The sequence below is a fragment of the Ammospiza caudacuta genome, chromosome 6, assembly GCF_027887145.1.
Source record: "Ammospiza caudacuta isolate bAmmCau1 chromosome 6, bAmmCau1.pri, whole genome shotgun sequence".
Classification (NCBI taxonomy): domain Eukaryota; kingdom Metazoa; phylum Chordata; class Aves; order Passeriformes; family Passerellidae; genus Ammospiza; species Ammospiza caudacuta.
This window is the reverse complement of record NC_080598.1, coordinates 39,280,464-39,293,591: the sequence shown is the minus strand read 5'-3', so window position 1 is coordinate 39,293,591 and position 13,128 is coordinate 39,280,464. Positions and strand designations below refer to the sequence as shown.

The following is a 13,128-nucleotide window of genomic DNA, read 5'->3' as shown; positions in this document are numbered from 1 at the left end:
AGAGTACGCCCTTTAAAGTGCTGAATGTCAAGTTTCTCTAATATAGAAAGCTAACTGTATTCAACATTCTGCAAAATTGCAAACAAGTATGTTTAATAGCTTGTTTGAAAGGTTAAAGCAGCAAGAGAAGCTTTTCCAACAAAGCCAAATCAGACTTCCACTGTCAGTGTTTCAAAGTGTGCACTTCATTTTTTGGGTGATGCTTTCCTAATTTGGTATCTTATATAAAGTCATTTTGCTATCACAATTTTGATGGGAAATACAGAAAGATAAGTTTAAAAAAAGCATTATCATATTTGACCTACTATGTACTTTAAAAAATAAGATTTTAGTGCAAAAATCAACCAAATTTGGATTCAGTTATTCAATGTACTTTTTATTAACAAAACAGAGCAAAGCATATATAATTATACAGATTATTTAATGTAGCTTTTTTTAACACTTTTTCTTTATGATATCTCATGAAAACTATCAGACAAAAGTTCAGGAGTTACTGTAACAAATTCTTCTTCTTGCCTTGCTTAAAGCTGCAATTTCAAAACCATTTAAAAGACCCATATTTAAGCTAGACTCTGAAGATATGGAAAACAAACTATTAAAGCTTCTCTGTTCTTGTACAAAATGCAGATTTTAACAGATTAGAAAGATTCATGACTCAGTCCCTTTATCTGTGTCGGCAGCTAATCAAACCCATCAAAACATCATCTACAGGCTGTTCCACCTAATTCCTTCTCAAATGAAAGCAAGTAATTACTAAAAACCCACAAAGTGTTTTAAACCTGATGAAATACTTCCACTGAATTTCTTGAGGATTTTCCCCCTCATGCAAGGACTCTGACTATTGATTGACTACAATGATCTCACAACTCACCAGTTTCACTTTCAGAACAAAGGCATAAAGATTTAAGATGACCTAAATTAGAATGACTTCATGACCTCCTGAACACATAATCAGGTATTCACCACTACATTCCTAGGAGTCAGCAGCACTGCATCTACTGTATCTATATTATCCAACCTAAGTGTACTAAATTTCCTGAACTAAAGAATAAATAGATCCATCTGGGAGAAGAACATCCCAGAGGACTTTACAAATTCAGCTACTACTTTAAATTACCAAGCTAATACAATAAACCTGACCATTTCTCTAAAAAACTTACACACTTCTTCAAAAGTAAGAAAAGCGCCTGTTTCTGACATGCACTGCTTTTCATGGATAGGGTTCAATTAAATTCTTGTCATCAAACAGAAGAATAATTAACAGATTCTCAAGTTTCTATGATTCATGTTAACAAAAGCAGAAATGTTCCTGTAAGCCTGGTGCTTTCTACAGGATTATAGGAAAAAAGTCTTTCAGAAATCTTTAAATCATTGACAAAACCTCATCTAAGATAGCCTAAGGCAGGGTTTATTTCTTTACTAAGCGATTCAACACGTCACGTAAGTCGAGTTCACTATGCCTAGAAGCAGCAGCTTACACAGAAAGCATTGGCCTAATAAGCTATGCTTTTCTTTCTCCCAAATATCCCTACTTTTGCAGTATGTAAACATCCCTAGAATGCCAATAACCCTTTACTAAAGGTTTAATTAACTCAGAAAAGTATTATGGCAGCTACCAAGGGATTTTTTAAGACATGCACAGTACAGTCCAGATCATTTCTTCCAGCATTTACAATGTTTTAAATCCGCAAGTGAAGAAATAATAAGCACACACCTGGATGCTACCACATGAAACTGCTAATCAGAATTACCAGATACCTCTCATGCTGTGTGAAATATAATCCAGATGCATGAGTTCTGATAATTAAAAAATTAGATTTTAATAAATTAATAAATACAACCTAACCTCATATAAAACAGCACATCTTTCAACGTATTGTATTAAAACAAATCCTAAGAAAACAACATAACATCACACAAGGTAAAGAAAACCATCTGGGCAGAAGGAATAGATTATGGAGAATCAAAAGCACAACCAAAAAGGCAACTTAGGAAAAAAAGAGGAGGGGAAAAAAGCCTCTAAAATTCCTCTTAGGTCCTCTGACGTATTTTGATATACATATACCTCTCGTACCAATGGTGCATCTTTTTATTCTTAAATAATCCTCATTACACAGACAGAAATGCAATACTTAAAGCACACCCAAGCATGTACAAGTCCCCCTGGTACTAAGTGTTTTCCAGAGCGTAGCACACACCACTGCTAGAGCCTCCCTTGGCACTCTGGCAGGAAAAGGACTCAGAAAACACAACTCCATCACCTCCTCATGGCTGTATTTTCTCCTTATAAACATATTTCTCTCCTGTGCTATTAAACAAACAGCATTCCATCTCTCCAGATGGCATAGCAATAACCAAGTTCAAAACAGCTGTTCTCAAGTTAACATTTGTCCTTTCCCCTTCACCTGACCAGCTGTGAAAGAAAGTTTGAATCAATCTTCAAGTTTACTACACTTGGAAACTATTTTCTAGAGACCTTATTTTTGGTTGCCTTACTGCAAATTCTGCAGCTTAAGCACTAAAGATACAAGATACAAATGGTGACAATGTAACCATTCCCATATGATTTAATCATGGTCACTGGAAGCTTGAAAAAATATACAAACACATGCAGTCTCATTGGTTTCTTCAGGCAGCATAAGATCCTTATCAAAATTCCAGCAGGCAGAGACCATGAAATCAGAAATAAATACATTGTCAGCACATGAAAATACAAAAGTACTCCCATGTCAGCAAAAGCTCTACTTAAAAACTCACCAATATTTACCCTCTTATCAAAGCTTTTAAGGTTTTCCCACTGTAGGTAAACAGTCTCTAGCACAGGCTAACTACTGCTAGGATTTGCTGTTTCTGCAGTACTGGTAATATCATGGTCTCATCTGATCACTGGTGACCTCAAGAACATTAAAAAATTTTACAGAATAAAGAACTGTAACTCCTCTTTATCTTCTACTTTTACGTCATTGACTAAGTAATTCTTTCTACTTCACTTCATTATTCTTCTCAGCAAAATTTTAATTTGCCCATTAGACCTCTCTAAAGATTTCTGACAAACATTCTTAATGAGGTACCATAAGTTACATAATCACTGCAGCTCTTAATCCATTAAAAATACAGTGAGTTTTCACACTAATTTAGAAAGTTCTTTCACCTACATGAAGGATCAAAAACTAGTTTTCACAGTCACCAGGTACAGATTCTATATTTACAAGAAAACCAAATTCTACATCAATAGACAAAGCAGATATTCTTGCAGATACCCCTGAGAGATGAGAATTCTACAGCTTCATTTTGTGCAGTGTACAAATTACAGGCACGGATAACCTCAGTAAAAAGTTCTTCTCCTTTACCTTCTCTGGCAAGATTCTCTACCTAATTAAATTTCATCTTAGTCCTTGAACCTGGCTACTGTCCTGTGAGTAACAGAGATTTGGAAGAAAGCAGTGTTCTAAATTAATGATTTTCAAGCTCTGAACTTAGTCGTAATTCTTTTGGGGGAAAGAACTAAAATGAACTTGTTGAAGGCCAAAGTCCTGGCAGGCAGAGGTGATGTAAAAAATAATAAATTTTGCCTCCTTTTATTTTCCTTATGCAGATTAGAAAGTATTGACTTGCTATTATGTTTGTTCTCTTAGGCAGGCAAATGTTACTGTACATAATCCTTGTTCACGTGGCATAAATTAATGCTGATGACAAAATGATCCCTATCTTTCCTCCTCTTACCTCTTTGAGCCTTAAGTTCCTTAAGAACTGTTGGATCCCTCCCTACACTTCCTTTATGTAGGTTCCCTTTCTGTTTTTCAGGGAATATTGACTACAAAATCAATTAGATTTTCCAGTAACAAATTCTCAACCAAATGCAAACAGTTTCATTCACATATCACAAAGGACCCCTCCACACAATTCTGTGTGCAGTGGAGAATCTGGTGATATCACTTTTTTCCAAGTTGCAAATGCTTTATTGAGGAACAGACCTGATTAAAGACTAATAAAAAGAACAGTTCACAAAAAGCTTCCATAAATAGCAGTTAATCAACACAGCCTGTGTTACTGCTAAAGATCCAAAGACTCTTTGACAGCACTAATTTAATCTTTGCTCATATTTTCTGAGACTTTTGCCAAGTATACCATACTTGGTAGGGTATATGTATCCCCACTGGATGCTAGTAGATAGCATTTTCCTTTGAAGTCAACTCTGCCAACGACCACAGCTCCCTGGTGCTTAGCCTGGGAGGGATAAAGGCACAGGTTAATGAGCTGTTATTGTTCTATACAGTGAAGAATTTCCTACACTAGAAGTGCTGTAGTCCATTCCAGAGACAGAAATTCTAGCTTTGCTAAGTGTAGGTGCCAGTTACTTTAAAGCTGGTTCTCTTAATCCACCACCAGGACTCTCAATTTACCCTTTTAATGTCATTATAGACTTAGAGCTAATCCCAAAGTGCAAGCAGCAACACATAGGACAAAAGGGAACTTTAAAATCAGGATAGGCTATGGATTCCTCATTTGACATACTGACACAATGAATAGCCATCTTTTAATCCTTAATTCTCTAACTCTTTCAGCTGCATGCTATTTAAGTGCCTAGCTGTAAATTGGATTAAAGCCAAAAACGTACCACTGCAGTTTCTTCACTCTATCCTAGAAATGCAAACTTGCTTCAAACACTCAGTCTGCTACTGGTTTAAAAGCACTTGTCCTTTATATGAAGTGTTTTCAATTTTCTGCCAGCCACAGGACTTCTCCAGCACTTCTTTTCTACAACAGGCTCCACTAGCTCCTACTCAATGTTCTTAACAATTGCGTACCAGTACTTCAACCTTGCTTGGCCTTTCTGCACATTATCCATCCTGCTGAAGGAAAAGAACTCAATATAGAACCATTTGAAAAATAAAATTACCAAAACAGAATCCCCAGCATTACCACATCTCTACTAGATGCCTCTCCACTTTCACAACACGTAAAATTATTATAAAAAAGGGTCCACTTTTCACATCAGTATCTCTGGTATCTTTCAATTACTTGAAGACTAAGGGTATTTAACTTCAAAACAGACTTAAAAAAAAAGGAAATTTTCTTCAAATTAAGCATACAGTTATCTGATTTAAGTAATATATTTTAGGAGGTCTATTTCAAAATATATTTTTAATTTTATTCATTTTTATTTGAAAAACAGCAAAATGTTTAAAGCTTTATTATCTTTTTTTTCAAATTGATCTAAAAGCTAAGTTATCATTGCAAATAAATCAATTCTAACTGGCATCTCCAGCATTAAGAAACAAGCACGAAGGCCTTAGCTACAGTGATTAAATTCTTCTAGTTCTCTATGCAACAGAGTTAAAGATGCTTAGAAATCAAATCCAAACAATCAGAAAAGCTGCATAGGAAGAGGACAAAACAAGTCAAAACTTGTCTTCATGCTACGATTACCCAGTGAAGGATCCCACTGCTGCCCAAATTCTTCAAGATTTGTTTTCCCACATGGAATTTCTTCCTTACCAGCAAGAAATGTATATGCATTGTAAAGTCATCTATGAATGCAGCAGTCAGGTATTAGCCTGGGGAGAAATGGTTTAATTACACAAGCCAAATATTGGAAAAAAAAAAAAAAAAAAGCTGGAATGAATGTAAAAAAAGTAACCTGGGTGGTTTTTGAGTAGTTTTGAAATGTGTGAGTTTTGATTAAATACTCGGTTTGAAGAAATTAAAATTCATTTTATGACCACATGGTGAGTTGACACGAAGAGTCGGCTCCTGCCTACACCATCACTAAGCTGTAACTGACTATATCGGCATATCGGCATGAAAACTAGACCTCTTCCCCGCCTGTGCTGATACCGGTCAGACAACCAGGTGAGATGTGTATCTAAAGAGAAGAGAGGACACCCCGGCAGCCGCGGGGACACGGCGGGGACAAGGCGAGGACAGGGCGCGACCCCCGCGCGGCTCCCGCGCCCCGCCCGCCCCGCCGCGCCCGCGGCCCGCGCGCCCCCTGCCGGCCGCAGCCGCCATCCCCGCGCTGCGCAGCAAGCGCGGCCTGGGCTGGGCAAAACAGGGAAATCCGCTCCTCGCATAAAAATCACCCTTCGGGCATTGCCCGTCTTGGTCCCGGCCTGCACCACCACCCAGGCACCCCTGGCGCTACGCCAGAATACGGAAAACTGCTGCCTTTCACCACGTGCCCCAGTGCCGCAGGCAGAAGCCACTCGCTTATGCGTACATGCTAACTCGGTCCATATGGTTTTGCTTCCTCCTCTGTCCTTCACAACACAAAAAACATTTCATCCTATAGTGAAAATGTAAATCTTCCCTAACGAAAAGGCATGCCAAAGGAAATCTGACTGGGAGCTTGCCTCATAGTGACAGCACAAGCATGCAGCCTCCCAACTGGATTTGTGCCATCCTTAGTCATGCACAGCTGGTGTTTGCTCACTAAAATACTCTGTTCATAAACAAGCAATCCCTACCCTATTATTGCTGCCATCTATTAATTCAACTTGTTTCTACTACAATAAATTGTCTCTGGCCAGGCAGCTTTCATAAATAGTCATTCTAGTCTGAATATGAATTGTCCTGGCACAACACCCAAAAATTCTTCCCAAGCGCTCCTAGGGGAGCACAACTGACTGCTGGTACATCAAAAGAATGAAAAGAATCAGCTGTCAAACCAAGCAAGCAATTAACACAGAACACAAGGGTAAAACTTTAAGTTATTTCTTAACACAAAAAGAACACTGTATAGATTTATAGGCCTTGGTACAGACCCAAGAGCTTATATATTTCTTAACTAATCCATGTACAACAGGTAACCCAGGGAACCAAAAAAACTAATATTGCTAGGAAGGCATAAGAGACTGCCCGGCTTGTCTTCCCTGGCTCTGAATCAAGAAACAAAACCAACCAACCAAAGAAAAACAAAACAAAACAAAAAAAAAAAAATCCACCAAACTACTCTGTCTTGGACATGGTATCTAGGCATCTAAATGAACTTCTGTCTTGAATTATTTACTCTGTAACCATGAGGTAAAAATACGCAAAGCAGACTGAGCACCAGCATGCAAGACTTCGAACTCTCAAATTGTAATCCTGGCTCTGCCAACAACACTGTGTGACCATGACAATGTCCAAGGCTCTGCTGATGGCTTAGTATTTCAGGCCATCACTACAATAACTGAAAAAGCTGCCATGTTAAAAAAAATTAAAATACATGTATCAGTAGAAACAGTAGATTTTTAAAAGATGGAAGGATGTTTTCTTTTATCCAGAGGACAAAAAATCCTTTATGCTTTGACTGGTAATCTTCCAACTTATGATACACCAAACAATAAGATGTCACAGCAATAACTGAAAGAAGCAAGAATCTAATCCCATCTCCTCTTAAAGGAGAGCATCTTTCACAGATCTCACTCACCAGAAAACAGATGTTTTCAATAGTCTTTAGCCTGTTTTATCTTAGAAAAAGATCACCAGTGACAAGCATAGAACTTTTAACATAGACTATGAAGGAAGCACAGACCTTTATAGTCATGGTGACCTATTTTCCTCTACAAGTCCTTTCTTTCCTCCTTCAAGCAGTACATCAAATTCAAGATCAGTTTCTATCAATTTGTGTTTTGCTTATGAGACATAAGGGCAATTAATGAAGTTGCAGAGGCCTTCTGAAGCTCTGATCTACTAACAGTCATTACTGCTTCTTCTGAAAGAGAAAAGCTCACAACAGCAATGAAGGAACAAAAACCATGACAAGGCGAGGCACCATCAACAGTCACCAGATGTAAAATAAAGGCATCCATTGCTGCATACCTGAGGACAAAGAAATTCACTATAAAATACAGCAGGAGGCACCAATGGGCTCTGAAAAACAACCTCCTTATTTACTTCATTCACCATTGCAAAACTGAAAATTGCAATGATTTATAGAATTCAGAGCACTGGACAGTTCCAGTCTGGAACAAGGTCACAGAGATTTTAATTTTAAAACCTTATCTCACAAAATTAATGAACTGGAATCAATGTGAGTACACAAATAAACAAACCAGCAACTTCAAGCCCAAAGGTTAAACATAAACATAATGCATGCCATTAATTACCTTAAGGAAAATAAGCCACAGAAGAAAAAATATATTAATGCATGAACCAACAAGACAGTTGTTTATTTAATCCACTTTAATTTCATACTTTCTAACTTGGAACTATATCAATACACCATTTCACCACAGCAACAGCTTGCTAACCTGTGAGCACCAGTTCACACAATTCACAGCTATTTCATCAATTCCAGCTGTTCTTCATTATTTAACATCCACCAGATGCTGGCCTCCAACTTCACACACCACCACATAATTGTAACATCAGAACTCCTAAAAAAGGGCATAATCCCAAAACTTGCATACATCAGAATTACAAAGAGATAGTTTATCAAAATATATTTTTAAATGCATAAAACTGCATGTTTAAGAAGTATCAGACGCCATCTTAAAAGCCCATAAGCTGGTACAGAAAGTTATGTGCAACTGGTTGACACTGTTTCCATGGAGCTACTCAATGACCATCTCACAAACCAGATCACATTGCAGAGTGGTTTTTTGGGTTGTTTTTTCTTTTTGCAAAAGTATTAGACCAAATGCCATGTTTTAAACTTGATTAGAAGGAACCATTTCAACAGTTCTGCTTTTCAACATGACAGATTTTTCTCTGAGATCCAATTATTCCAACAGCCTATTTAAAACACAGAATTAAAGACTGTGAAATAACAAGATCAGATGCCATCACAAAGAGTACATATTTCATATAACAGTTTAAACACTCTTTTTATTAAATGTGACTGAGTTTATGGAAAAAAATTAAATCTTTTAGAAAATTCCTCCAAGAAGTTTGCAGATTGCATGTAGCCCTCGCTTCTACCTGTTGTTTTTTGTTTTACTTGTCTTTTACAAGAAGATGCTACATTTGCCTGATTAAAGTACTTGAGTATACTTTGTATTTAATGTTTTATGAGTACAAAGCCTGCATCATACCCCCTCCCATTGCAAAGGAGACTTGCTTCTGAGTTTATCTGTGTGGCAATAATGTGCACAATGGAACTACTCCTAGTCTACAGCAGCAGGTGGACATAAAGAACACCTGTGGTTTTTACTCTTGAATGGCTCCTACCATCTATTTATAGTCCAGGCAACAGTTTTAGTAATACTGAGCTGGGAAATCACTCAAGAAATTTTACTTCCAATCTTCAGGGAAGATACCTAGTTTTTGGGGTTTTTCACCTTAGCTGTTTATAAAGTATTTTGATACATAATTTCTCCAGAAACAGCAAATCTGTGAAGCTATAAAAAAAATGGTTTGGACAGTATTCAGCACAAACTCCTATTTTTTTCAAGTCAGTATTCTGAAGTGGTAGAATTATTTATTGTCTCCAACCTGCAGAGGCATTCTCTATGACATCTATACATCCTTCCAGAATTGCAGTTCAACTCAGTGACACACCAGGGAAAGGACAGAGCCAAACCCAGAAGCAGGATGGGTTATTCATGGTACTGATAAAATATAAACAAACTGACAGAAACTCAAAAGCCCACCAAAACAAACTAGAAATTAACTAAATAAAAGTGTTAATTACATTAAGTGTATGTGACTGCCCTCAGCAGTAACCATTTTATTTATAACACACATTTCACATTAAGGCTGATAATTAAATGTTCACCTACCGAATCATTTGCTGCTAGGGCGAGGGCTATATTTACTGTAAGGAAGAAGAGGAGGAAAAACAAAAAGATTAAGTGCAGGAAAACTTAATTCCAAAATATTAAGAATGTTATCACTGCTATCAGGAGAAAACATTCAGTAATGATGCCATGCAATACTTTTGTTTATATAATTTATCTGAAATTCAGTTGTTCATCTGAACCATCAAATTTATCCTCATGGTAATAAACAAGAATATAGATTTCCTTCTCAATATTACTAATTAAAATATTAATTTTAAAAAGCTGTCCATTACAGATACATGTAAATGCTTCATTTACATTTCCAATATCTTATTTAATGCTTGTTGAACCCTGATTTTTTATTTTTAAATGCACAGGAATGAACTCACAGTTCTAAGTATTATTTATAGATGTGTTAAATTTTATGTAGAAATTACACACAGATACCAGTTACAAGAATTTAAATTCAGGTATTTGTTTGCAGACACAAGGGGAGTAATCTGAATTTGTTTTTCAAATTATTTTCATTTTGTAAACTGTCAATTGATGAACACGTATTTGGTATTTTTAGTAACCTACAACAACCAGTCTATGTATTATAATGATATACCTTTTGATGGTTAAGAAACACAAGTTTTAACTGTTTTGCATGTCTTTGTACAGGTAGGTGTATCCTATGTATAGGATAGATAATAGCTAAAAAGAAAAAAAAAACACTTTTTTTTAAGAACAGTTACTTTTAGTACAGATATCATATTAGTCTGTTCTAGAAATTATAACTCAATTAGTCTGTTTCAAGCATGGCTGAACCACAAACCCCAAAATTATACATTACTAGCTACATCCATGTGTTATTCACAAGAGATGGAGATGAACAGCAGACATCCTTCAACTAAAGAATAACTCTTCTCCAGTCTAGATGCTAGGAAAGAGATCTTTAAACACATTTCTAACACTTTACAGAGATCTTTTCCAAGAATTTTACTTTCAGTGTGATAGTATCATAGGATGGTTAGGGTTGGAAGTGACCCTAAGGATGACCCAGCTCCAAACCCCTGCCATGGACAGGGACACCTTCCACTGGACAAGGATGTCCAAAATCCATCTAACCTGGCCTTGAATACTTCCAGGGATGGGACAACCACCCTTGTCTGGGCACCTGTTCCAGCTTCTCACCACCCTCACAGCACAGAATTTCTTCCTAGCTGCTAACCTACATCTCTCCACTTCTGATTTAGAACTATTCACCCTTGTCCTACCTGCCCACATAAAAAGTCACAATCCTTCCTTTTTGTAAGCCCCTTTTAATTACTGGAAGGTTCTCTAACAGTCTCCCTGAGGCCTTCTCTTCTCCAGGCTAAACAACCCCAACTCTCTCAGCCTTTCTTCACAGCAGAGGTGCTCCAACCCTCTGATCATACTTGGACTTGCTGGACACACTCTCACAGGTCCTTCTTATGCTGGGAGACCCAGACCTGTGCAGCCATCCAGCCAATTCCTAATCCACCAAGTGGTCCATCCATCAACTCCCTGTTTCTCCAGTTCAGAGACAAGGATGTCGTGCAGGACAATGCCAAATGCTTTGCAGAAGTCCAGGTTGATGATACCAGTCATTCTTCCCTCAACCATTGTAAGGCATAACAAATGTTGTTTTGCACATGTTGGCACAACAAATATTTTCCCATTCTGTCATCTGTTTAAGTTCAAGTCAATTTCTGCAGTACTGGTAACCCACATACTATCGCATTCTACCACCTAGGAGCACGTGATAGAGAAAAAATTAGAGAAAAATTAATTTAAAACCTAATGGTGGAGTTGAGAGAACAGTTCAAGGTACTTCACAAAGCTCTGATCAGTTTGTGTGGTTTATATGTACTGCTTTGTTTTTCCTTTATAAAACACCTACATATGTAGTTGAGAAAATTGAACAGAGTCCTGATCTGGAAACTTTCTAAATATTAGCATCCTCTACAGAGAAAGGCACTGTATAGGCACACCTAAGCAGCCAGGGAAGGAGGAACCGTGTCACTGCACTAACATATGATCCCTTTCACCTCAGCCTACATCACCTCTTAAGGTGCCTTGATATCTCAGGACACTGCTGCACTATTACAAAAATATGATTTCAAAGCTAAATTCATACCTAAGATAAAGCCAAGATTTCTATATCCAAGTAAATTCTCAATGGCTGCAACAGGACTTGTCAGATGTGAAGTGTTATGGAATTTAATCACAAGGTAATGACACAAGCACCTAAATATTCCATACAAAATACTAGAAAATATGCAAAGGAAATTATTTAAAAAAATAAAGAAATCTTACCTGCTGTTGTTGATTTTCCAACTCCCCCTTTTCCAGAAGCCACAACCACCACCTGCTTAACCCCTTCTATGGGCTTCTGCTTTGGCAGCCCTCGCGACAGGATCCGCGCACGTCTGTCCCTCAGAGCCTCATCCCCAGAGCCTGAGGACTGATAAAACCAAAAAGCAAGTGAATGCATGTGCACCAACCCGCAGGTCTCGCAGAGAAAGCTGACGGGAGGGAACCTACACGCACGCTGAGAAATTTTCACCACTTGTCTGGGAAAACATTCTGCACAAGGGCTCTCCTAAAGGGAACCTGCTTCACAGGCAGGCAAGGACTGGGCCAACTTAAAATAACATCAGTCACATATTTTTCTGACAAACACTTCAATATGCTTGATCTTAACACTCAAAGAAAAAAAATGCGTTGAAATAAACCAAAACGCTACTTAAAAGTCGGAAGCTTTGCGAAACAGACTAGACTTGGCGGTCCTTTCGGTACAGCTGTTTCAGGCACAACAGAGTAACAGCGGAGGAGCAGGAGCCCGAGGTGCTGCCGAGGGCCGTCCCAGCCCTGAGCCGTGCCACAGGAGAGCCACACGCGGGGCCCCCTGGCTGGACGGCCGGAGCAGCCGAGCCGAGCCGAGCATCCCGTCAGGCAGAGTCCCACCTGCTCCGGGCTGGCACAGCGGTACCGCCACGGGCACTTAGCGCCGCGCACTGCTCCCACCGAGTTCAAGCGAGTGCGGGTAAAAAGCGGGCACAGCCCGTCCATCTTCCTCTCCCAGCCCGGCCCCCGCCGCCGACGCCTTCAGCGACCGCATCCCCTCCCGCAGGGACTCAGCTGCTGAACCGGCTGCCGGAGGACACGGCCCGGCAGGGCACCCGAGCACGGACAGAGCCCCGCAAGCACAGAGACAGCCCAGCCCGGCCCTCGCCCGCCCCACTCACCGCGGAGCCGGCGGACGGAGGGGCGCAAGCGGCGGGCGTGCAGCCCGGGCGGCCCCGCCGCCCCGCCAGAGCTCTCCTGCCGCCGGCGCCGGGCAGGAGGCGGGCGGCGCGCAGCGCCCAGAGCCAGGCAGCGCCTCCCATGCCCGCGGCCGCCCCGGGCGCGCTGAGAT

General features: G+C 39.4%; 1 protein-coding gene across 3 annotated transcripts in view; it reads right to left on the bottom strand.

The window, feature by feature from the left end:
- The window catches only part of NUBPL (NUBP iron-sulfur cluster assembly factor, mitochondrial), a 77,212-nt gene extending 64,084 nt beyond the window's left edge, over window positions 1–13,128 (bottom strand). The window contains exons 1-3 of one of the 3 annotated variants that reach the window (XM_058806955.1): window positions 12,959–13,128; window positions 12,027–12,174; window positions 9,705–9,739 (exon numbers count right to left, since the gene is read on the bottom strand). In XM_058806955.1, coding sequence (XP_058662938.1) covers window positions 9,705–9,739; window positions 12,027–12,174; window positions 12,959–13,099 — 324 coding nt within the window. In that variant the 5' untranslated portion in view covers window positions 13,100–13,128. Of the gene's footprint in view, window positions 1–8,234; window positions 8,256–9,704; window positions 9,740–12,026; window positions 12,175–12,958 lie in introns of those variants that run through there. The other 2 variants (XM_058806957.1, XM_058806956.1) reach the window with 2 other exon arrangements.